Source organism: Malurus melanocephalus, unplaced genomic scaffold (assembly GCF_030028575.1).
Source record: "Malurus melanocephalus ecotype Western Australia unplaced genomic scaffold, MMel_1.1 scaffold_250, whole genome shotgun sequence".
In the NCBI taxonomy this organism is placed as follows: Eukaryota; Metazoa; Chordata; class Aves; order Passeriformes; family Maluridae; genus Malurus; species Malurus melanocephalus.
Window position 1 is genome coordinate 323,506 of NW_026623482.1, and position 26,054 is coordinate 349,559.

The window sequence follows — 26,054 nt, forward strand, 5'->3', positions numbered from 1 at the left end:
GGCCGCGTCCCTCACGGGGGGCTCGGCGGGTCCCGCGTCCCTCACGGAGAGCTCGGCGGGGCCGCGTCCCTCACGGGGAGCTCGGCGGGGCCGCGTCCCTCACGGGGGGCTCGGCGGGGCCGCGTCTCTCACGGGGGGCTCGGCGGGGCCGCGTCCCTGCCCCAGCGCGGGGATCCTCTCCGGGCGGCCGCTGAACGGGGGGATATGCCCGGAGGGGCGGGCTCGGGCCGCACGGCCCCGCACCGGCCCCACGCCGGCGGTGCAGCCCCGCGGGGCGGGATGGCTCTCCCAGGCCGCTCTGTCAGTCCTGAGGGCAGCGCCGGGCGCGGGTGGTCCCGGTTGGGGCTGAAAACGCGCTTGTCCCGAGGAGCGCGTTGCCTGAGGCGKACGGTAAAGGCGAAGCATTGACAGAAGATAAGCGCGCCCGAAGCTGTCCATCTTTGCAGTTCTCCCCCATGGAGCGGCAAGCAGTGTGAATGTCCTTTTTTACCCCAGCCTTTAGCAATACAGATCCGGACTTGTCTCAGCTACACCGCCTGGATGCAGCTCTATTTACACTCTATTCACAAGCTGATGTGCTGKTGCCACCGGGAGGGGACTGCCCTGCTCCTTTGGCCACCTGGCCAGCCTTTGGTCTCCTCTACTGCACGGAATATTCAGCTTCTCACACTGAACCTGCAGYCTTGTCCCTGGGCTGCTTGTTTGCCTTATAAAGTGGATTGGGTCCATTTGTTCTCTGTGATCACATAAATGACCACAGGCTCCAAATTAAGAGAAAGAAAAAAGGTGAGGAAAAGTAGAAAGCACCTTGCTGAGGAGAGCATTTGGAAGGGAAGGAAGTGGAAGAGGAAGTGGGGTGTCAGCTGTCATCAAAGTTTGTCTCAATCTGGTCACACTCTTAAACGTGAAACCGCCTAAAAACATTACGCTTTGTAGCAGCGTAGGCCTTGTCTAAGTCTGGTATTCCTGAGTTGTCATGGAGACATGCAAAATAAAAGGAGCTGGAAATTCCCAAGGAAGGAGGGGGTGATCCCTTACAGGGAAAGGATGATGAGATTTGAGAGGTGCTTTGGCAATCTAGGTGGTAGCTTCACCCTGAATGTGACCTGGCTGGCACGAGAGAGGTTTGATCTTCCTGTCAGGCCWTGCCTCCAGTATCATTCCAGAATTGGCTTAGGAAGAGCCATTTGTGACTGTGCTTTTAGACAAGTAGATATAGGTTTTAAGCAACACTGCAATCATCTATTAATGCATCGCTGAACACTTAAGTACCAAAGGTWACAGCAGCTTATTGCTAAACTCATTTCTCTTGTTTTTTAATTAATTACAGCTATGAATGACTCTGGAAGTTTTGCTGCATCGCGTTCTAGACGTGAGAGGAAGAATAGGAAAGGCCAGCAAGAAGCACTAGAACGCCTGAAAAAAGCCAAAGCTGGGGAAAAATTAAAATATGAGGTGAAAATTCCTCATTTTTTCTTCTTAATTAAAAGCCAACGTGAGCTGAGATGCATAATCACCATTTATTGATTTGTAAAAGTTATGGGAAAAYAGGCCTTTCAGATCAACTTTTTTCYATGTTTTTCTGAATGTAGCTGTAGTTTTTTGCTGCTTTCTAGTATAAKTTATTTCTTTCTGTTTTCAAAACTAACCTTGTTTTGTTAACTGCAAGTCAAACATGCTTGACATTGCTTGAGRACTATGCCACAGGGAAGGTCAGTTTTTTTAATTAACATAATTAATGTTAAGATAGGAAGTCTTTTGAACCTCAAATGATTTTAAACTTTCATTTCAGAGCTTTACATGACTGAAATCCATTAATATTAGTATGCTGTTTCCACAAAGAGACCAAAATTTAAGTATTTGAGTGGTAAAACTGAAATCTGGCAGTGTAACATTGTCCAGTGGTGCTGCCAACAGGAAGTGACTTTCTCACTGAGGTGAATAAATGTAAAGAAACCAGAAGTCCGTAGATCATTAACATGCAAATTTTCTCTGAGTACCGTGTTTGGGTACATCAAATCCCTTTCCTTTTCACTGAGCTCAGATTAGTGTTTGAGAGTAGAGCCAAGGCCAAAAGCCTCTGTTGCTAGGATTTTTAATTTTTTTTCGGTAATATGAAATGAGCAGTAAAGCAAGTAATTTTCAGATTAGATATCTTCCAGTGTTTCAGTAGATTTTGAGTTCCAGTATACTGTGATAATTTTAAAAATTGATAACTTTGTCTTTTATCATGSCCAAAAAAGAAACTTAATGAATCCKTGCTTACTGTTAACAATGTAGCAGTGTAGGAAACCGTGCATTCTTGGGAACTTTATGTTCTAACTGATGATCTGTAGTRTTAATGGTATGGAAACTGTTAATCCTCAGTACACCTTAATTGTAGGTTGAGGAGTTCACAGGGGTTTATGATGAAATAGATGAGGATGAATACTCCAAGATGGTCAGAGACCGCCAGGATGATGACTGGATTGTTGATGATGGTGAGTTAAGATTAATTTGGAGAGTTATTTTGATTCTAGTGTTATAACTCAATTAGGCTYCATGATGTTAATGGTTTGAGGTAAGCATTGTTGGTACATTCTTAAAATTTGTTTTAAGAGACAAGAGAAAGTCCTTTTATGGAAATCAATCTTTGCATTGTCCTCTTTGTAATCTGTTAGGATGGTAATGAAAATATTTTTCCATGAAGACCTGTTACTGAAATTTTATTTCCAGTTTTAATGTTACAATTTTACAAAAAAAATGCTATTATTTAATTTCTAATTAAACACATAACAATATATTTAGTCTAATAGAAGATATAGCTGTAGTTTTTRACACTTGCTTTTATAAGTTTTGCTCTATTATAGGAAGGAAAAGTGTTCAAATATGTAAAAGAATTAGTTATTTAGGAATATCAGAGGAATAGAATTTAAACTGCGTTTTTTTAACTGTTTGTTTTTCCACAGATGGGATAGGTTATGTAGAAGATGGAAGGGAAATCTTTGATGAAGATCTGGATGATGATGCTCTTAGTTCCAATAAGAAAGGTAACTTGCATGTGACCACCTTGGAATATCTTCCAGGGTCTTTTAAAAGGTACCTAAAATGGGAAACTTCCTGTCATCAGTAAGTGGTAAATACGGCCAAATGACATGTTGCTTAAAGCTCTGTCATTCTATGCCTGTGGATTTTGCTCAGCCCCTGTGATGSAGAGGATGGAGGTTCACAAATTGAGGTCAAATCACTGTTAACTGCTTCAGCACTACTGGGGCATTTCTGCTCACAGTCTTCTGTGGAATGTAGATTCACTTCTAGAGCAAATGCATCTGCGAGGAGTCTTGATCTCTCTTGGCCACTAGAATACTTGCATATTTATAAGAATCYGGGATCAGATGATTTTCCCAACTTTTTTTATGGAATTTGGTGGCAAACTGAGAAACAGTCTGATGTGGAGAATCCAAGCCCTGTGCCAAACTTCTGGACACACTTTTTTTTCCCTCTGGAGATGCTTCCATGTAAAACTTTGTCCTTTTTTTCTGGAGTATGCATAAGGCATCTCTGACATGATTAGGAAAGACAGGGTGCTGAGAGGGTTTTTCATTTTTTGTGTGTGCATGACAGCTGCTACAGTGCTGAAAGATGATCAGGCTTCATTTCAGCCAGCATTGTAAAGGTGGAAGAAGTAGACTACCTTGGCTATCTATTCCTGCTAATAACTGGACCTGTGAAATTTGAACTTTTCTGATGTAAAATTCACGATTTTTAAATTTTTTTCTCTGTAGGAAGAGGTGGCAAAACATCTACGATTGATAAAAAGAACGTGAAAAAATCTGTGGTGTCAAAGCCAAACACAATTAAGTCTATGTTTATGGCCAGTGCTGGGAAGAAAAACACAGATGTAAGTTTTTACATTTTGGTATTTAAATAGTTCAGATTTGCTCACAGTGTTTTAGTGCGAGTGGAATAAACCAAGGGCTCATTTTTGTTTCTTGTGTCTAGCAAGACAAACCTCTATTACAACCTCTTGGGTATGGAGCATTTCTAAAAATGTTGTGTGTATTTTTTAGAAGCCCTCTAATAATTTCCTGCTGTTCTCCTGATTGGGTTTGCACRTATAACTGAGAGCTGTTTGGCTCATCTTACCTTACAGAAAACTGTGGACCTGTCCAAGGATGATTTACTTGGGGATATTCTTCAAGATATTAGTGCTGAAGTAAGTATGTTAATAAAATCTGTTGGAAACAGCCTTAATCCATTAAGTTTACTTGTCATGGAACATACCAAGAAAATACAATTTCTTGTGAAACTAAACAATCTAAGACTGACTTCATAACACARCTCATTGATATGTTCCATATGTGTGTGCAGTCTACCTGTTGTCTCCACCATGCAGATGTTGCATGACTGTATTGCTTGGTAAGGCAATGCTACCATGGTTTAATTAGAGATGGTTTGTATTAAGATGATGAAATGTGTGCTAACACAACCTTCAAGGTTTTAGTCACCTTGGAGTGAATGAGGACTTGGCTGCCTCTGAATCTAAAATGTGTTTTCCTGTAGTGTAACAATRCTGAAAGAGCACTTCTGCCTTTCTTGAGGCACATAAGCTCAATACTGTGCTTCAGCAGACATGAGAAACAGCACAGGTTATTCTGATAAGTATCAGTGGCCCTCTTTCTCTTTGATGGAAAATGTTACTAAGCAAGGCAAAAGAAAACATTAAACAACTCTTCCTTTTGTCACTTTCTCTGTCCTTTCAATATTCAGACAGTTCAGCTAAGTCCACCACCAGTTATAATGCTGAAAAGGAAAAGATCTGCTGGAGTACCACTCAATCCTTTCTCTGTGCAGTCCCAAACTTCTAAGGTAAAGGGGAAAAGGACAGTGTTCTCATTGATAAGCACTGATCTATGGTTGATTTGAGTACAGTTGACTCGTATTTCTCCTCCTGGAAATTAACTTTTTCTTACCTTCCATAGCTGTGTTACAGTGTAACTTCATGCATTTTTCTGCATCACCTTTCATGTTAACATATAAACAATACAATTAGCTTTGTATTTTTAGTATGGTAGGAGTTTGTAGCTGTTTCATCTGACATGTGAAGGTGTTGTTACAATGTTAGGTGTGTCACAGGAAGGTGGGTTTCTGCTTTGTTTCTTTTCCAAAGAGTAGAGAAGACCCTTGTGGCAAGGAGAGGAGGATGGGAAATGGAATAAGCACTAGAGTGGAAAAGGATAAAAAACCAATCATTTGCAGAAATGAAAAACAAATGGAAAACTGAAACTGTGGATAACAGTTTGCCCTAATGGAAKATTTTGGAAAGGATGGATGGGCTGCTAAGTATGGAAGGCTAGCATTTTGTTAGATGGAAGGTTAGCATTTTGTTAGGAATTCTGGTAAATGGGAAGGACTCATAGCTGGAAATACAGTGAGGTATTTTGTAATGGTTTGTAGAGGGGAAATGGAGTATTGTAGATACATCTGRTTTGTGAAACCTGATTTATGTAATAGTGACATCAACTGTTACGTTAAAAATAATTACCAGTGYTACTCAAGAGTTGTATTCAAAATTAGAAGCAACTGGGAAAAAAGGGGGAAATGTAGTAAGAGAGGATCATGTTGCAAAKGATGTGGAACTTTTCCTCTAGCCCTGATTGTTTGTTCTGCAAATAGCAAGTGCAAGGTTTTGTTGGTTTTTTTCCTTCTTTGTTGTTACAAGATTTTTTTTTTTTAATGCATGGTGGAAATGTTTTTCAGGTAATCASTCCTATAACCAAAAAAGCTCCTGCTCATGTCAGAAAGGAAACTCTTCCTCCATCTTCATTTCATCCTAAACATCCCAATTATACAGCAAAATCTGTCAGAGTCTCTGAAAATGAGGACACAAAGTATGCACAAAAACTTGTGGAAAAAGAGGAAAAAGTGAAGGCAGTAGGAGAGAAAACTACTGAAGGTATCAAAAGTAAATCAAAAAAAGATTCTGGAAATTCTTTAAATATGGCATAGTAGTGCTAAAATACTTGCTAAGTTACACAAGGCTTAAATGTGATACTTTGTACATTAATACTGTATGTTATGTGCATACTTTCAGTGTGCTATTTCTGCATACTGCTGTAGTATGCAGCATGTCATTTTAATGATTCAAACCTTTAGTTCTGTCTGCAGCACTTCCAGATAATGATCAGGGAATGATGGATTTTGATGAGGAGGACTTTGATGAACCTATGGAAGCAGAGCATGTAGAAACTATACCTGAGACAGCTGAAAGCTTGAAAAGAGACAGTGAAGTTGAACAGAAGGTGACAGAGCAGCTGGAATCAGAGAAGAAAGAGACATCCRTCTTGTAAGMATYTCTTTCTTMTTTTTTTCTCTTCCACTAAGAAAGYTTTCAATATCTATAAACCTTAGATTTATCTTCGTGTTTGTCTTCACCAAAGGGGTAACTGTGATACAGAATGGTGATAATGCTATGCAATGTCCTTTTTGTAGTTAAATTAAGAATAGTAACATCCTGATAGCTACTTAATTGAAAAATATTTGTTATTTTTGGGGTTTAGCATGTGACAATATGTGTTTCAGCACATTGAGGTGATTCAGGTTGGATGTTGAATAGTGATCTTTTATGTCAATAAGCAAAACTGACAAGAACTGCTAACAATGCTTGTTCTAAATGAATGTGAAGGTATTTCAGAATGTTAGTTGTAGGTAGAAKCTTTATTGCTAAAAGCAATGATGAACAGCTATGTCTTTGGAAATAGGAAAAATGGTGGGGTTTTCTCTGGTTGGTTTTTTTTTTCTTAAATTGGAAAATCTTGAATCTTATGTGTCTATAACAAACTGTTTCAAACTGCAAAATATTAGAATGATGAAAAAGTCCTAAACATCTAATGACTGAAAGATAGTTTTGTTGAAACATTCTGTTTTTCCCACTGAGCAACTTGTGTAGATGGATGGAAATATTTGTTATGTAAAGACTTGAATGACCAAGGCTGAAATACCAGGTGACTGGTTTTTGAAGTATATAAGTGGTGTATCAAGAACCATACTTGTGTGTGGGTTTCTGTCTTTGTCACTCCATCCTTATTTTCAGAAGAAACCTGAGGAAACCCAACTGTTGGGAATGTTGCTTTGTAGTGGAAAGAAAAACAAAAGGTGTGGAAATACAAACCTAGAAAGAAGCAAAATGATGGTTGTAGCAAAGGCATAATTTTATTTGTTTTTTTATTCTTCTGCAAAACCTGCAGAAGTTGTTCTCTCCCAGGTCTCTCATGTTGGGACAGAATTGATGAGGATGAAGCTGATGTAGTAGCAGCAGAAGTTCAGCTGGACCCCAGTCTCCTTCCACTTGTGAATGGGGAAAGTGGTGATCAAGTCTTAAGATTTTATTGGCTGGATGCTTATGAAGATCAGTTCAGTCAGCCAGGTAACTGTTCAGCTAAAGGCAGAAAATGCCAATCTAATTCTTTTTGTTCAATTGGGGTTTTCAGATTTGACTAAATGACATCTAAATAGCCTCACTTTCTGTGTTGTTAGACATTCAGCTCTCTTTTTTCTGCAGAGCAGGGCACTGTAACTGGGAGAAAAATGTCATCTCTTGGCCTAGCGTAGAAGTAGGGAAGTAAAAGGGACCTTGTAGCACTGTTCAGTGTTGGTGACTCATTGTCCTTCTTAAAATTTTATAYACTCCAGGAGCAAGCTGAAGTTGTTGAATTCTTGCTCAGTGGTGCAACAACTGAGCATGCTTTCTTGTTTTTGGAAAAGTAACTTAAAATTCATGTGGTTGTATAGAAAGTCTGTACAACAGCAGTTACATAATTTTATACAAAGGAAAGGTATTTCTGTCAAGGGAGGAAGATGACCTGAAAAATATGAGGTCTATCTTGTATTTCTTATCCCCTAATTGAAACTACCTAAATCTTGAAGATTGTCTTTGAATTAAGATTGCTAAAACACTCAGWGCAGTTGATGTGTGAATCCTAACTCTCAATTTTCAAATTGCATCATTCTGATCTCAGCTCTGACAAAAGAATTTGTGTTCACATCTGTTCTGAGTGTCTCTCACCCACCCTCTCATTTCATCAGCAGCTTTAGGGTCTTGGGTTTCTAATTTGTGCTTCATGTGTGTTTACCAGAAAGTTCTTCCATAYGTTGTTGGAGKTTTTTTTGGGTTGATGCTGTAAGCATTGAGTCAGACACGTTTCTTTGTTAACACCTTTTGTTGTGAGTTGRGATGCCAAACTTAAATATGAGACTGTGGTGGGCTGAACAGCTTGGTGATGGGAGTGGTAATAATCATAGATATCTTGATGAAATCAATGGCTCTAATATAAAATTGCTGCTTTTAAAGAACCCACTATTGTTATTTTTCCTTTTTTTTTGTCTTATAAGTCAGTGATTGCTGAATGGAACATAATTATGAAAGGATTTCTGTTCCTTGCATGCAAGGAGTGTTCTTTTCTCATTATGACTTTTTCAGGATTGAATAATAAAGACTGCACCTGTTTTCAATTAGTAATGTAGAAGGGAAAATTCTGATACTGCTTTTTGTTTAACATGTTCATGATCTTTGTTTATGCCTCATTTGCTGTGATGTCAAATGCATTGCCTGAAGAGTAAATACTATAGCATAATCATAAGACTCTTTCAAACTTAAATGTTTTTTTTGGAGGCTTATTTTTCATAATTCTCTTCATGGCCTTAGGCAAAGAACTTGAGAATTGTGATCCTATTAACATTTTAAAGAAATAACGAATAAAACCTGCCCTTTTATTTTCCCCCTCTGWAAGACATTTTCTCTGTGTCTTGACTTTGCTTACCTTTTGATTCATTTGTTGCATGATCTTTCTTTTCCCAGACTTTGATTTATAAGCTTTTTTTCCTAATTTTTCTTTATTCTTTTCATCATCTGGCTTGCAGGGTGTAGGGCYCCATCTCTCTCCTTTGTTTTTTTTGGTTTTGCATGAAATCTCTGAAAATTCTTTGAAGTTAGTCCTGCTATTATGGTGTGTGGGGGTGGTTGGTGTGTGTTAGTGTTCAACTGGATAATCTCTCAAAAGGTTCCTTCCACTCTAAATTAACCTGATTCTGTGAAATCTGGTTATTAAGACCACTTATTTGTCTGTGTTAGAGTTGATTGAAGTTTGTCTTTGCAATCCAGGTAGCTTTTGAACCTTTTTTTGACTGGCTCATGTATTCTTCTTTTTACTTCACCTGCTTAGGGGTACTCCTCCAAACTACTACATGCTCTTAATAGTGCCAGCTACTGTTCAAGCTACTGTTTTGTGGTCTCTCTCATAGTTTCATCTTTCTGTATGATACAAACCTGTTTGAAGGTTTTTTTTTTTTTAAATCCCTTAACAAAAAAGTAGAAGATTGCTGGGGACAAGAACTTTATCTTCCCTGTCACTTAGATCTGCAATTGGAACTCTTTCTCAATACTTCTATTCAAACTGTCTTAAGTCTTCAAGATTGCCTCTGTATTAAAATTTCTTAAGATACTTWGTGCAGCTAAAACTTGTATCCTTGCTCTCATCATCTTCAAAACCGCAGCATTCTCTGTCCTTGACAAAAGTAGTCTTGTTCACATTTATTCCWAGCACTCAGAAAATGATTTTTCATAGCCTGTCACCTTGACTCTGTCATCCATCTTAGAGCATCTTCACTGATTTATCTTTGATCTAATGGAGTAAGAAAGGTGCCTTTACGTCTGATAAATCTCCTGGCAAAGATAAATTATAACTCTTAACTGAGGACTTATTTGTGCATTGCCAGGCCAAGGAGAAAAGCAGATTCCAAAATCTTCTACACATGAAACACTCTTTCTGAGACAGTCACAGCTCTGATATTTCTGTTTTCATCAATAATGGTGTGCTGTAGGAAGAGCATCTTCCATGTAATCAAATTTCAAATTATTTGGTACTTAAAAGCAACCCAGTGAAAGGTGAAGCCAGGGTTCTGAGTTGTACTTGAAAATTTTTTGTACTTGTAATTCACAAACTATATGTGACAGTCAGGTGGGTTGGTATTATGTTGTTTTAAAGTGTGACATAATTTGATTAGCAGTTTGCAGCTTTTTGKGCAGTTACCAAGTTCTCTGGGCTCAGAGATGTTCATGTACAGCAATGACATGGTCCACAGTGAAATCATTTGCCACTAATCCTGCTCTGTATAATCTGAGTGTCTCTCTTAGTTAGAGCTGCTGTCTTGGCATCCAGGATATTTTGCATCTTTTGGTGTCCTCATTTGTTAGAAATAGTCACTTGAAAACCTTTTACAGCTGATCAGCTTCTAGTTGTCTTGAGAATGTATTTCTGCAGGTTTTATTGGTAGTAGAGTCTTTATCTCATGGTACTGAAGTGTAGGGAAAAAGAATTAATTGTGCTGGTCTAGCTGAAGAGTGAAAAATTGTAGATAACACATGTAACAGGATTGATTGACAGCACAGGCATTCTGATAATCTTCAGCTTTCACTGACATCTCTCTCCTTCCTCCTGCTCTCCAGGGATTATCAAATTAATATAGGCAGAAATGGAATATCAGAACAGAATTTGGAGASTGGCTGTGCAATGCCATTTTAAATTTTACATACCAGGTGTTACTATAGCAATGGAGGTAGAGACATGAAGAGTGATACAGGTGCCTGTAAAGCTGGTGTTTAAAACAATTTAGAACGTGGTGATACATCAGGAAGATTTTTTTGTTCAAGGACCTGAACCACAAATGGTTATGTTTCAATGCAAGAATATATTATAGGCTGCTTTAAGCCACATTAGGAACGATTAATTTAAAAATTGCATACTGAATTCTTTGTCCTCCTCCCTTAGGTGTGGTATTTTTGTTTGGCAAAGTTTGGATTGAATCTGCAGCCACCTATGTCAGCTGTTGTGTGACAGTGAAAAATATTGAGAGAACTGTTTATCTGCTGCCACGTGAAACAGTAAGTGTGACTTTTAAGCACATCAAATATAAGTACCTTTCATTCTGCTTATGGCAGGTTGTGAATTGTAGCAGTGTGTTTATGGAAGTGTTGGAAGCCAGTGTTGTCTGATGTAGGTGGTAARGTTAAAAACAGTGTGTACACAATCTATGACATGTGAGCTGCAGGGCAGAGCACTGCAGACAAATTTTTACYATTATTCTCACTGTTTAGCAAATAAAGCTGTCTTGAAGTATTACTAGAAAACTTAATGCTTTTTAAACATTCTGTTTCACGTTTTCTGAATTTGGGATTTCCTTTCTGATTGCATTATAATTTCTGAAAAAAAGATACATGGTCAAKAATAACAAAGTAAAATTCAACTTATTATCATGTCTGCTGGCATTTTTTGTTAATTTGTTAAACCTCWCTTCTTTTTTTGAGGAAATCGATCTATCTACTGGCAAAGAGACCGAGACTCCAGTAACYATAATGAGTGTTTTCAAGGAATTTAATGACATCATTTCACCAAAGTACAAGATCATGAAGTTCAAATCCAAGGTTTGTTTGCAAGCATCCTATTTGGTAGTTTTCTGTTATTCTTGATTGTAAGGTAGGAAGGCTAGGTAGGAAGGCTGTTGAAGCATTGATGCTGAAATGCAAATATGCAACTCCTGACATGTGTAAATGTACATGTTTGTAAAAGCCATCCCAAATACCTATATCCTTTAAGAATGGTAAACCTGCAATGGTTTGGTTATTCCACCAGAAGTTTATTCCACCAGAAGTTTAAACAAGGCTTTTGAAATTAATTCATTAGCTTCTTTAAAACTGGGTTGAATGTCAGACTGGCTTGGTGAGCTCCTTTTGAGAATGCAGAACAGATAGAGGTTCTGATACCTRAAACCTGGGTATCAGCTGATGCTGTCAAAGTTTAAAATGAAAGATTGTGTTGTCCAGCAGATAATGTGGGATTAGACTGTCTTTGCATTTGACCAGATGCCTTATTGAATTTTATCTCTTGGCATGTCTCATCCTTCTCCTCACCCTTGCAGATTTATCTTTTTAGAGTGCATGCTGTTCAAAGCATGGGTTATCATGGTATGGCTGTGCAGTGGGTAACAAGTGAGGACTGTCATTCAGTCTTGAAAGCTSTTTTGTGCTTAGGTTTATGGGCAGTAGCCTTTACAGGGTTATTTTGCTGTGCACTGCTCAACAAATCTTTAAAATGACATTGGAAATACAAAACATTGCAATAATGGAAACTTTGCACATAAATTAATGTAGTACTTTTCATGAGTGTGCAGGAAAGGAGCTGATACTGCTGATGGTGTTGCAGATTTGGACTGAATTAATTTGCTAGAATGAGGGCTTTATTGTCCACTACATGGAGCATTTGTCTTTTACAGGGGAGGGCAGAGGTGGGAGGCTTGGGTGGGGAAATGTGGCAAAAATCTGTTCAGACTGAAGTGCTCAGAAAAGTTTGTGTTTCTTGAAGTAGTAACATGTCATTAGTCTGGCAAAGCTGGTTTTCATTAGCTGTAACTTTTCCCTGCCAGTCTTGTGATTTCACAGTATTTGTTCCTGAAAGTTAATCAGCCAGTGAGATGGCAAGTAAAAATTCAGGAAGAATGGAATTTAACAATATTCTATTTCCATATGTAAATGAGGGAAAATAAAAACAAGTTTGTATGGTAATACAGGTTGGAAAGATCCTTGGGAGGTCATCTCATCCAAAGCTAGCTAGAAAGTTTGAATTGTTAAAGTGAAAATGTGAGCAGTGTTTCTCAAATAGCAAAGTCATGCAAGACATGACATCTTTTCAGTGACTTGTAGCTTAGTGCATTATTTACTGAGTTCAGGGAAAATGGATGTGACATTAGTACTTTTTAAAACTTTTTTTTTTTGTGTTCTAGCTTATTTTCTCTCAAAACTCTGATGTAAATTTAGGTTTTTCAGTTTCCCCTGCTATTTCCCTTGTATAGTTGATTATAATGTAATTACATGTGGGATCAGAAAGGAGWGAATTTAACAATAGATAAAAAACAAGTTGCTGATAGCACACTGTTCAAAGATCCTTTCAGGAGTGAGGGAGAGAACTCAAAGGAAAACAATTCTTCATTAAAAGAGAGGATGCAAACACTTGTATTCTAGAAATAGAAGGAGGGAGAAATGTCTCCAAAAAGATGCAAATCTGCTAACAGAATCTTGGGAAACCTCCATCTTTTTCAGGGTGTGCCAAGTAAGAAAAATGTGAATGAGGAAATAATGTAGTTTAACCTTCAAAGATGGCTTTTAGAAATCAAGGAAAACCTGCCAAATTTTTACTGAGCTTAGAGCAAAAGACCCAATAGTCTTATCTGGATACATGGGTGCAGTACATGTGGGATTTTTGGATTAACACAGGAGCAGGGAATTAGGAGCACTAAGACACTGTTGAGATTTTTTTCTCTTTGAATATTATAGCACTTGGTCACCCTCATGAGGAAAGATTAACTCAASTGACTACAGGTACAAAAGATGGCAATTAAAAGGATGAGACAAAAGGAGAATCAGTTATAGCAGAGATTAACTATGAAAGAGCTTAAATTTCTTTTTAGCAAGAGAAGAATAATGATAAGACCAGTTTGCTCTCTAAAAACATTAAAAGGGGATGAGCAGCAAGAGAGCTATTTAAAGGACAGTTTTAGCAAAAGAACGAATTTGTAATTTTTAATTCATGAATAAATTAGGCAGGAATAGTTAGGGGGGTGYGGGGAAGCTCTGAAATAATCTACCAGAATTGTTTCTGAACAGTAAGGATTCAAATTAATGTTGAATTCTTCAGTAAACTGAATTTTACTAAGAGGATAAAAGCTATCCAGCTTTATTTTGCCTGTGTAATTTTCTGCTAATTTTTTTGATAGTTACTGCATTCTGGGAGGGTTTAATGAGAACTGGAGGAGGGTATGGCAGTGATAATATGGGGGTTAAGAGAAAAGAAGGGATTATAGAGCAGGGCTGTCAGTGGTGTCTTTGGAGGATTATTCAAAGGAAGTATAAGAGTAACTCAGATATTCCAGATTACACAAAATGGACAGTGAATAAGAGGTGTCAAATCTGGCCATGTTTATACCTGTGCAGCAGGGAGGTTTTGTGCTCTCTGCAAGGTAATTTTGGAAGTAATGGGGTTGTCCTGTTACTGCACCCTCCTTYTTTTCCATTCCTCCCTGAGATACCTGAATTTGCCTGGTTGTGTACCTTAGTCAGTTCTTCATAAGCAGTCATCACCCTCCTTTTCATTGTACTCATACCACCACAGACCATGTGTTATTGCACAGCCCTTGCATGTGTTTCCACAGGGGTGTGCAGGGCTCTCTGAAATGGTTTGTGGCACTCACCTAAACAAACTCTCCAAAAAAGTGATCTCTACACAGTTGTGACTCTGTRTGGTAAAGAGTKAATGTGCTTTAGAAGATCTCCCCTRCTCTGTGATGTGCAGCCAGTGGTTTTCAGTACTGAGTTGTTAAGAGTGAATGTATTGAAAGATTTCAAACAAACTAATGGCTGTGTTGCTTAGGTGAGACTTGTGAGCAGTGCATTCAGATTAACACAAAGTCTCAGTGTTTGCAYAGTACTGTGAAATTGAAAACCACTCTTCTTCCCTCAATTACTGGAAATCAGAAAGGTTGCTGACATCTCTGCCATGCACCCCGAGTTCTTTTATTCAGAATACCCCTTTTTGTGATGATGTGCAGAGAGCCAGTATTTGTACATTGAGACAGGTTGTTCTCTGTGCATCTTGGCCTTGCCAGCACCCAACTTTGTCCCTGTGAACACACTTAAGCCATATCATTTCCTGCTGCACCTGCTGCTAATTGTAGCTTCAATGGGTTGCACTGCTGCCAAGTTAGCAAGTCTTCACAAATCAATTTGAAAGCAGCCTTACTCCACTTAGGAACTTAGCAGCTAATCACTGCTGCTCATTTCTGCTCTCTGAAGGGCCACTTGAAGGGCAGATTMCTCTGCAGCAAAGCATTCATTCACTGAGTTATGACCAGACGCTGGTGTAATTGAGCTGAGCTCTGTGGAATAACGCAGATGAATCACTACAGCAGACTATTTTTAAACCATGTTCATCTTGCGTTTGCAACAAGAACTTGTTTGAAGCCTGAGAGGTTTTTTTTTTTAAATTAAAAAAAAAGAGGAGGGGATGATACACGAGTGGTACATGCTAAAAGCAGTGTGTTGCCATTTATTATGTTACAGCTCTGATCTTCTTGTGTGAGGATCCACATTTGCAGTGTAATTTGCAATGCTGACCTGGCTTCATAGTGGTGCTCCTGTACCAAGTTATGTTAYGCTTCTGTTTCCATGAAACAGTAGTTTCTGGATTTGTCTGCTTCCTATTTATAGCAGAGGCCCCTCTCCTCTCCTCCCCAGGCTTTGCAGCCTTACAACTGCTTTAGTACATGAAGTAACAAGCTTAACTGCTTGTTGTAGCACCCTGAGGGAACTATTGCTGATGCCATTAATTTAAGGAAAAATCCAGCCATCCAATCCCAAAACCAAATAACTTCAAATTGGCTTAACTCTGCATGTATTTTKTTAATTTTAGATTCTATTCCCATTTATGGTGATTCTGCTTTTTCTCATTAAACTTTCTCTAATGCTGTGTTATGCTAAGTCTTGTGTATAAAGTGGTGAAAGCAGTGTACTGTCAGTGAGAAATGTGAATTTTAATTTAAGGTGCCTCTAGAAATTCCTGTAGTAAAGTAATGTATTATCATAGTTATGACATAATATAATAACATGTATGTAGCAGTGGTGCAGATGGTTTGTAAAGTACTACAGGGCAGAACACACCTACTACAGGGTAGAGCATGGCATTTCAGCAGATGCCAGAGCACTGTTGCACAGGGTATTGTAATTATTTGGAAAACGAAGGTAGTTATTCCTAGAAACTGTCAAGCTGTACGTGTTGCAGAAAATTGTTATTGTTCTTGAGGAAAGCAGAAGTGATACTTAACTTTCAATAAAGTTGTACTGAATTTCAGATTTCTTTAACTGTCWTTGTTAGAGATACATAAACAAACCTGACTACTTTCTAGTAAARCTCAAGTCACTTAAAATGAAAAATACAGTAGTGTCACAGAAATGATCTGCTGTAAGCATGTAATAAAAGCTGGCAGATGGTTGGGAAATCATCTCTCTTGGGTTCCTCTCTGGTACACAAAATCATGCAGTGTAAAAGGAGGAGCTGTGTGGAGTTACAGGGATACAATCTGGCTGGGATCACAGCCATGTGGTGGGATGGGATGGGGTTAAGACAGGATACCAAACAGGGAGAGGGAGAGGTGTATCAGAGCAGTGGGAATGCATAGAGCTCTGCCTGCAGCTGGGCAAAGAGCTGGTCAGGATGAGAAAATGGACTAATGGAAGGGACACCATGATGGAGAAAGGRAAGCCAAAGCCYACCTGGAGCTGGATCTGRTAAGGGRGGTGTAGATCAGTRGGAAAGGCTTCTGTAGGTACAGRCACACTGAGAGAAAAGTGCTGCTGAAAGGGACAGATGTAGTGACAGARGTCATGGAAAAAGCTGTGTGTCTTCTTCACCTTGATCTTTACAGCTAAGTCCCAGCCTTTAGCAATCTGTGATGCCCAAGAAACCAGAAGGAAAGCCTGAAGCAAAGAAGGCTTGTCCTTAGAGGAGGAGGATCTGGTTAAGGCACATTTCAATGAATTGGACAGATAAAGGCACGAGGGACGTGATGGGATGCACTCCTGAGTGGAGGGAGCTGGCCAATGTCAGAATGTGCTTGGGTGTGTTTGGTGTGGGTTCACAGAGGGGAAATGSTGCTTCACCAAGCTGGTGGCCTTCTGTGAAGGATGGACTGCTTTGGTGGACAAGGGGAGAGCAGTGATTTGTTTATCTTGACTTTAGCAAGGCTGTCAACACTGCCTACCTGAGCATCCTCACAGAAAAACTGATGAACTGTGGGCTAGTCAAATTGGCAGTTTCAGGGCTGAAAACCAACTGCCCTRCTCAGTGTAGGGCTTAAAGTGTTGTGATCACTGGCACAAAATCCAGGTGGAGGCCAGTCCCTAGTGGGGACTGGTTCAGCCTGGATCCAGTCCTGCTTAGCATCTGCATTAATGATTGGGATGATGGCATAGAGCACACAGCAGGTCTGCAGACAGTACAAAGCCAGAACAAGTTGATACACCAGATGGATGTGCAGTCAAAGGAATTTCAACAGGCTGGATATATCTTATGGCCTATGGGAATCCCACCAAATTAAAAAAAAAAAAAAAAAAAGAAATGGTCTTGTTTGGAGACTGAAATAACTTCGGATACCCCTGGGGAAGAGACTGCCACAGGCATTACCAGCAAGTGTCAGGAGTTGATCCTTTCCCCTTTGCAGCCCTGGTGAGCACTGGTGCTCAGCTGAACTCCCTGGGTGAGAAATGTGTGCTAATGGAACAAACCCAGAATAGGACTACAAAGATAACTACAGCTCCTGGAGCATCTGTCATGTGAGGARAGGCTGAGAAGAGGAGGTTCAGGGTGAGGAATTGGCAGTGCAAGTCTTTTAATTGTTTATAAACATTTCATGAGCAAGAGTAAGGATGCCTCCAGCCGAATTTTCTTGTTGGTGCCCAGTGGAGCACAAGAGCAATAGATACCATGAAAGTTATCACAACATAAACTGTTGCTGTAAAGTAAGGGAGATCAAGCCTGGCACAGGTTRCCCAGAGAGGCTGTGGAGTCTCCATTCTTTGGGATGTTCAAATTTGGCTGGAGAGAGCCCTGAGCAATCCWCTAATTGACCCAGCTCTGAGCAGGCAGCTGGACTAGAGAATCCTTGGAGATCCTTTTCCATCTCAGCCATTTGGGGATTTTGCAGTGGTCTGCAGCCACCAGTTTTCATGAGTATGTCTGAAAGCTGTGAATTTAAARAATATTTCTGAGATTGCTTAGCTGCCAGGTGGTTTTTGGGTAGGGGTTATCATACTTGCAAATTGATTCAGTATAAACTCTTAATGCTCAGAAAATATACAGAGATTAAAAGCAGGCACTAAAATATTCTTACTGTCTTCAGCTGGTTGTAATGAGTTGCAAAATTGGTAATATATGATCGAGTCCATTTGAAATATATCTTTTGGCTGGCCTTTTTTTTCTTTAGCTTTCTTATTGGACAGGATGAATATTCAGTTGGGAGATACTGAAAATATAATACCTTTGTTTTATATAGAAAGTGGAAAAATACTACGCTTTTGAGATTCCGGATGTACCGGCAAAATCTGAATACCTAGAAATTAAATAYTCGGTGAGTATAATTAATCTGACAAAATACCGTGATTTAATTAGATAAGAAAGCAAGTTTACAATGTGAGCAGTTTCTGTATTAGRATGGTCATTGTGTTGTAGTCTTGGCTGATGAATCCAGTATGGATGAAGAGCTTAAGCTTCAGTGTGTTCTKACATTACTGCCCTGATTTTTAAGTGGAGCCTGTAGTGTGATTTCTACAATCACTGTGAGGTATTATGGGTTAGAGCTTTGCTTTTGGGAAATGACAGTGATTTCAGGTACTGTGTAGTTTTGTTAAGGTGCTSTCTGGATATGGTGTGTCAACCTTGAGGGCTCTGTGGGGTGAAATGGCTCACTGCTCTCTGTTACTCCTTAGGCTGAATGCCCTCGGCTTCCCCAAGATCTGAAGGGACAAACATTTTCACACGTGTTTGGAACCAACACATCTAGCCTGGAACTTCTCCTGCTGAGTCAGAAGATAAAAGGACCCTGCTGGCTGGAAATAAAAAATCCACGTATGCTGGTTTGCATGTGAAATAGCTGGTTACTAGGAAACACATGTGATTGTAGATCGAGGAGGAGGGGAATTTWAAATTGTATGGGTGAATTATCATTTTGTACATTAACCTTGCAACTTACTGGTTTAATTTTCATTATCTAGTACAAATTGTAACTTACTCTTTTTATTCTTCCTTTTTTTTTGAGTGATAACTATCCATATAAAGTTGTGCACTGTACAGATGAAGTTACAGCTTTTAATGGCTGTGAGAGGGAACTGCTCTTTGATGCACACCCTAATGCCATGTATACTGAGCTARACTTACTTGACTTGAAAAGACTCACCTTTCTGCTCCTGATAACTTAAGATTTGTTTTATTTTCTGCAAACATGTATTTTTAAGAACAAACTGCTGCTAGTTTTTTTTTTGTTTGTTTGTGAATTAGGGTTTTTAAATTTTTTTTCTGACACTTGAAAAAGTTTGTGGTGTGGAGCCATTTTAGTTTTAAATCCTTTGTGCCTCATGAGTGGCATGCAGCACTTACAGGTGGTCATGCTGCTTTATTTTGGCCTGGTRAGAGCTCTTTATTCAATTTGTGCTGCATATTCCCACGAACAGAGGGATGTTGATCATTCTGGACAAAAGCTGCATCTATTACTGCAGTTTCCTTGGGGCACTTCCAGTGCAGAATTGACTGTGTGAACTCTGACACCAGGRKGATTCTCCTGTCTTCAGCAGCTTGMTCAGCCCCTGACAAAGCTGATATCAATAAGGATGACTCTATGTAAAGGTGCCTGAAGTGCTTTTTGTGCAGTCCACAATCCAAATCTTCTCTCTCTTATTTGGTGTTAAAGAGCTCCTCCTGACTGGGGAGTCRGGACTCAGAGATTTACCAAAAATTGGGCAGGATTGGTGTGGGTTTTGGGCTATCCCAACAGGGCAAAACATGAAAAGGATGTGCTCTGTGCAGCATTGGCATCAGAGAAACCTTGTCTGTGGTTCACAGAAGAATGGAGGTGGTTTGTGTTGTTTCCTCAGAGCCTTCAAATCAGCCAGTCAGCTGGTGTAAAGTGGAGGCTGTGGCCATGAAGCCTGGCTTTGTGAATGTGGGTAAAGATCTTTCTCCTCCTCCTCCTCTGGTGGTCATGTCCTTCAGCATGAAGACCATTCAGAACCCAAAGACTCACCAGAATGAGGTAAATCATCTGTTCTYATTTGGGTTTCCTTTTGTTCTTTGGCATATCCTAAAAATTTTCAAAGGCTTGGAAGAACTTCATCTGATAAAACATGTTTAAATATATCTGCTGTTGAAAAAAAATTCTCTGCTGTGGGCTTTTCAAAGAAATTTTTACTGGCATTTCACCAGCATGAAAATTCTGGGCTTAGAAGCCTGCTTTAGTGAGAATGTTTGCTGTGACAGTGGATCCCTGTGTATGTTTTCAAGCCTTCTGTTTTGTCTGTTGTGCCTCATAGTTATAAATGAGTTTGCCTGAGAACAGCTGTTAATGGATTATTTTAAATTTATTTATTTATTTATTTATTTATTTATCCAGCTAGAGCTGCTCATAGGTTGTAGTTAAAATTTGTAGTTAAAATTACCAGGCTTTTCTGCTAATAAAACTAATTTTTTTTAGAAAGAAAATTAGGTTTTGATCTTAGAGCACCTGCTAATCTGTTGTAAGATCTGTCCTCAGAAAAGAGGAGAGATGTAGGTGGCTGCTCTCAATTGTGGACTGCAGACCACAACGTGTACTGAGGCACTTTTTTTTTTTTTTAAGCATAAGTCTCATTAACCTTGGTAGAGATTTAGTATTCACAAATAGGATAGTTGTTTTTGGCTAACAAAACCAGATAAAAGTAGAAGCTTTCCAAAATGAATTATTTTTCCTCTCAAATTTATAACATAATCATTTAGGAGCAAGTACTATTTTATTTTCCTTGAGATCAGTGGATAACTTTTTTCTTCTTTTTAACTATTTGCAATTATAATTAATTTATGAAAGACCTGTTGTAGAAACAAAAGAAAAGAGATGAGGAACTCTTTAAAAAAAAAGGAAAAAATGAGTATTGATAATGGTTATGCTTATGAAGTTGTGTTTTCTGTATCTCCTTGTTTTAGGTTGTGGCTCTTGCAGCTCTGGTTCATCAGAAATTTCCTTTGGATAAGGCTCCACCTCAGCCTCCTTTTCAAACACACTTCTGTGGTATGTGCTTGGAGCAGTTTATGAGTAGAAAAATAATTAATTCTGAGGTTTTTCTTTTTTTGTTATGTTTTGGATTTTTGGTTGTGGGGTGGGTTATGTTATTTGTTTTAATTTTTACTTCTTTCTGTCACTCCAGCGATAAGGGTTTAAAATAGACAACGGAGAAAATTTCAACTCCCAGACAGGCTTTTCTCCCCATTTTTAACTTCACCAGTTACTGACTTTTTATTGAAGAATTAAGTGAAAAAATCTTAGTTTGAGATGATGCCAAATAACCTTTTTCTATGCAGTTTCCTGTAGTTTTTATTGGTTTTAGTCCATCTTTCTCTGCCCATTAATTTAGGTCATTTATTTATTGYCACTTACTTATTTTTCTGTTCAGTTCTTCTGAACAGAATTATTTATAAAGAAGTTTTCATAGGAAAAAAAATACATTGCAGCAGTTCATTGTAGTAATATCAGCTAAGCCTTGAGTTTCAGACCCTGATTGGAAGTGATGAAGTGTTGAATGCTTGTGAGAGGAAGTTCTTCAGGAGCTGTGGACTATATTTTAATGTCCATTGATAATTTAAAATATGACTGATTCAGATTGTTTAATGCTTTACTAATTACTTGGTTATCTTAAAGACARTATTCACTTAAAGCTGGTGTTTTAGAATTAGAAAAATTTTTCTCAGCTCACTTTGTTGTGAATGGATGCTTATGGGGAGGATGCAATTAATAACTTGTGTATAAATACAAATATCACTTTTTGCAGCTGTTTCCAAACCAAGCAATTGCATTTATCCTTATGACTTCAAAGAAGCTGTTAAAAGGAAGGTAATTTCATTTTGTTACCCTTCTGATTGCAGCACCTTATAGAATATGAACTTCATGGTGCTTTTGGTAAATGGTGAAGAGAACTATTCAAAGGATTGGCATGATTATTTAATTGGTTTTCCACTCTGCAAACTTAAATCTAGGTATTTGTTCTGTGTTGCTTRTAAAAGCAGTGCTGTGTGCTCTGTGTGATTCAGTACTGCTGCTAATTGTACCCTTAAAATAGACAGGGTGTTAGACAGGAGAGTTGGAAATGTTTTGCAAAGAGGCTAAAATTGTGAACTTTCATTATACCTGATGGTGTACTTGTAGTAAACTGGGAGAATTTGTTTCTTCTTTTCTTGGAGAGTAAAGTCTGTCAGAATTTAGAAAACATCCTTTCTTAAAGGGTGGTGGGAGAGCTGACAGAATAATAAAGAAACCTATTTTTGTTTTTCCTCTATTTCTGTGTGATCTTAAGTCTGTGAGTGAAGGAGGCATATGGAGCATTTTCCTGGTGCTCCTGATTCTTAGGAGGCTCTTAAAATATCACTAGACACCTGCATKCAAAAGCAGAATGGAAAAAGCCTCTGAGAAAAGCTTTCTATGTTTATGAGAGTGAGAAAAAAAAAATCCTTGAATTACAGAAGGAAAAGCAGAACTCTGTGGTGYTTTGTTATTGTCTTGTAACTAGTAGGGGAGAGGAGATGCTTCCATTTGAAACTTATTTGGTCATTGAAATGAGGTGCTCTCTTGCTCCTTTTAGAATGCCAAAATAGAAATTGCTGCAACAGAGAGAACACTGCTGGGATTTTTCCTTGCAAAGATTCACAAAATTGACCCAGACGTTGTTGTGGTGAGTACTTCTGAGACTTTCAGAGATAAATTAAAGCATATTGTCAGTTGGTCAGCTTTGTTCTTTTTCTTTTGTCCCCTTASAGGCTTTTTAATGCTTATCTTAGACTGCCTTATGAATTGAGTTTGCCTATAAGACAGCAGGTATATTTTGGTACAAAGATGATACAGAATTTTCCTTGACAGCATTTTATACGTACTATTATTTCCCATAATAGCTAAAATAGGTGGTATTTCCACAATACCTGAAACAAGTTTTTTTTTTCTTTACTCAGAAAGACAAAACACAACAAAGAAACTCTGATGRTTTTCTAGACAAATGGGAACTCTTGGTATATTTAAGATTCTTTTGCTRTTCAGATGCTGACATAATTTGTGTTTATGTAAATCAAAATAACAACTTATACACATGCACAGGATCTGAAAAAAGTTCTGTTATAAGCATTCTTATGTTGTCTACTGTATTGACAGCTGAGGATTTATTATAATTCTCATGTTCTTTTTTTGTTGTGTTTAATTAATGTACAGTTTTGAGTGCCACGTAATAAAATTTTGAAGGCAGTTTGAAGTTGGTTGTAAGTCTGAAGTTGGTTACAACTGGTTATTCTTCTGTAGGTAAATATAAATAACAGATGGGAATGTGATGAGATGAGCAGTCAGTTCCTGATGTTTTCAGCTCACTGCAGCTGGTATCCAATATTTGCCCTGTGACCCAAAATTCCTGTGGCTGTGGGAAGAAATCAGAGGAAGCACTGCAGCAGGGGTGTGAGAACCCCTATCCTGRAAACAGCAGAGCTATGTCAGTGCAGTTTTAATTTGCACCTGGTTTAATTAGTGCTGTTGAAATGCTGCTGCCCATTTTTAGGAGCTGTCCTGCCCTGCACATAGGTGCTGCTGCAGTGGCCCTGCAGTTTGTGGTGACTGACTCATGTTTCCCAGGGTAGCATTTTGCTTTCAGCTGAGGTTGCAGCCAGTGTCATCAATGTACTTAGCACTGTTTAAAATATTGCTGGAGTGCTTTGATATGTAAATATTGCTTGCAAGGTGTTCCTACCTGTATTTAACAGCTGATCCTGTTGTAGTGTCAAATGAAAAAAAAAATTACAGTATTTTGATGTCACTATTGTGACTTTCACAGATGTAGAGAGAAGGAGTTAGTTTAAGTTTATATGCTCTATGAAGAATGTTGTGGGGTTTTTTTCTACAAAACTTTAAATTCTAATCTCTAGTATCAGAGCCTGAAGCTGTATTGTGTGTGCTATGAGCCAGATTTATAGAGCTGATTTTGGTATTGTACTGAGCAGCATTGTTAGTGTTAAGACTAATGAGTACTGTTGATGAAYGTTCTCTTAGAAAGTGCTTTCTACAAGAGAGATAATGCCATCAATTAGTTGGAAAAAATCACAAAGGGCAAAGGAATATTGAGTGTGTGAAAGTAAGTCTTTCAATTTGCATTTGTTGTAACCTTTTTTGTTATGTTTTTCTGCTTCAAGGGTCATAATATTTATGGATTTGATYTGGAAGTGCTGCTTCAAAGAATTAATTTGAACAAAGTTCCTCACTGGTCCAAGATAGGTCGACTGAGGAGGTCTAATATGCCAAAGCTTGGGGTAATAAGATTGCTCAAATCTTTTAAGCCCTTTATGTTGCATGTGATTAAAAATAAATTAGTTTTTCTGAGGAATTGTAAATGTGACACTGATGTATTTTGACTGTTGGTCATGCTGAATTTTGTGGGTGCCAGATCAGAAATTAWGAGTGTTTATATGACTTTTATTACAGTAGCAGGATAAACTGATTTTCAAGTTAGGCTAATTTAGTTTACTTAGCTAGATGATAGTAATGACAGATTAATTGCAATAGTCTTTACTGTAACAGTCTTTGTCTGCTGTAACTGTAAAATGAGAAAAAGCAATTTGGATTGATGGGTGAATCATCCCATGGAGAGCTGCTAAGATAATTCTGTAGTTCYTATTACATATTTGTTCTGAGGGCAATGTGTGAAGCTTGAAGTATTGAAGTGCTGAATATGACTGTGTTCTGGCCTGTGCCCATCATTCCTAAAGGCCAAGATGAGTGTTTCTGCATGGTTTTGTGACTTTTTTTAYCCTGCTGTTATTACAAAAAGTATCCTTGGAGGAAAGACAAAATCCACACCCAGGTTCTTTTTGGGGCTATTCTAATGACTGAAGGAAAAAAAAAAACCCAAAACAAACATGATAGTTTAAGAGTTAAGATATAAATAGTAGTGAGAGTTAACTGTCTATTTCTKAATATCCACACACAGTGAAAGGAAACATGGATTCCTTTAGGGYATAATTGTAAGTCTGGAGTATTACTGGTATCTAATAGAGTATTTGAGTACTTAGTGACCAATTGACTTGACTGAATCCTATAAACATGTATTGTGGATAGATGTTTTTTGTTACTGTGKGTATGTTTAATTTTATTTGGGTTTTCTTTCCTTTTGTGTTATGATGAAGGGTCGAGGAGGGTTTGCTGAAAGGAATGCTGCCTGYGGTCGAATGATCTGTGATGTAGAAATTTCTGCTAAAGAACTAATCCGTTGYAAAAGTTACCATTTGTCTGAACTGGTCCATCAGATTTTGAAAACAGAGAAGGTGACAATTCTACCAGAGGAAATTCAAAATATGTACAGGTATGTTGCTGACTGGGGGTTTTAATCCTCTGGAAAGCAGAGGAGCTGGTTCCCTGACATAAAGTTTTACATTTGCTTACTTGATTTGTCGTGGAGGTACTGACTTAGCATTTGAAAAGTTAAATATTGTCTTCACATTATAAAGTAATGTTTTGAGCTACTTATGGTGGCTACTGGCAGCTTATGTGWGAAGCAAATTGATTTGTGGGAGCGTTGGTGTAGACACACTAACACGGGATGCAAGCTTGAGTTTTGGGGTGGTTTTTCAATTACAAAAACTTGCTCTAAAATTCAGCAGTGTTGTGCTAACAGATATCACATGTTCCATAAAGCACATAGATCTAAACTGCTTCAAAGTACAGAGGAGACTGATTTTACCTTGTCCCTTCTTTTCCCAGTGATTCTTCTCGCTTGCTGTTCATGCTGGAAAACACCTGGATAGATGCCAAGTTCATTCTCCAGATCATGTGTGAGCTGAATGTTCTGCCACTGGCTCTCCAGATAACAAACATCTCTGGGAATGTCATGGTACATTTTTATTATTACTTTGCACCCCCCTCCACTGTSCCCCCCAGAACAGTTCCATTTTTTCTGTGTTTGAGTTGATTTGCTGGATTGAATTTCTAAACACTGATTGAGAATGCATGATGCTGTAATTTTTTTGCTGTGGTCAGTGGGAGAGTTCAATCTTCTAAGTAATAATGTAAAATTAGATTAAAAATACCATGTTTGAGTTTTGTGCATGATGATGATACAGACTAATAGTAATGCTAGGTGAACTTAAATAGTTGGAGGACATTGCTTGGTCTGTTTTGCTGTCAGTGTTTTCTGTGCTTTGCTTTGAGTTCTC

At 38.5% G+C, this 26,054-nt stretch overlaps 1 protein-coding gene across 3 annotated transcripts in view; it reads left to right on the forward strand.

Moving 5' to 3' along the window:
* The window catches only part of POLA1 (DNA polymerase alpha 1, catalytic subunit), a 179,345-nt gene that overhangs the window by 424 nt on the left and 152,867 nt on the right, over positions 1-26,054 (forward strand). Inside the window, exons 2-21 of one of the 3 annotated variants that reach the window (XM_057375475.1) lie at positions 1,331-1,455; positions 2,384-2,480; positions 2,949-3,029; positions 3,765-3,880; positions 4,133-4,195; positions 4,750-4,848; positions 5,740-5,935; positions 6,136-6,325; positions 7,227-7,405; positions 10,806-10,918; positions 11,342-11,458; positions 18,133-18,207; positions 18,566-18,704; positions 19,727-19,884; positions 20,808-20,892; positions 21,650-21,711; positions 22,457-22,546; positions 24,039-24,155; positions 25,029-25,204; positions 25,603-25,732. In XM_057375475.1, coding sequence (XP_057231458.1) covers positions 1,331-1,455; positions 2,384-2,480; positions 2,949-3,029; positions 3,765-3,880; positions 4,133-4,195; positions 4,750-4,848; positions 5,740-5,935; positions 6,136-6,325; positions 7,227-7,405; positions 10,806-10,918; positions 11,342-11,458; positions 18,133-18,207; positions 18,566-18,704; positions 19,727-19,884; positions 20,808-20,892; positions 21,650-21,711; positions 22,457-22,546; positions 24,039-24,155; positions 25,029-25,204; positions 25,603-25,732 — 2,408 coding nt within the window. The remainder of the gene's footprint in view (positions 1-1,330; positions 1,456-2,383; positions 2,481-2,948; positions 3,030-3,764; positions 3,881-4,132; positions 4,196-4,749; positions 4,849-5,739; positions 5,936-6,135; positions 6,326-7,226; positions 7,406-10,805; positions 10,919-11,341; positions 11,459-18,132; positions 18,208-18,565; positions 18,705-19,726; positions 19,885-20,807; positions 20,893-21,649; positions 21,712-22,456; positions 22,547-24,038; positions 24,156-25,028; positions 25,205-25,602; positions 25,733-26,054) is intronic. The other 2 variants (XM_057375476.1, XM_057375477.1) reach the window with 2 other exon arrangements.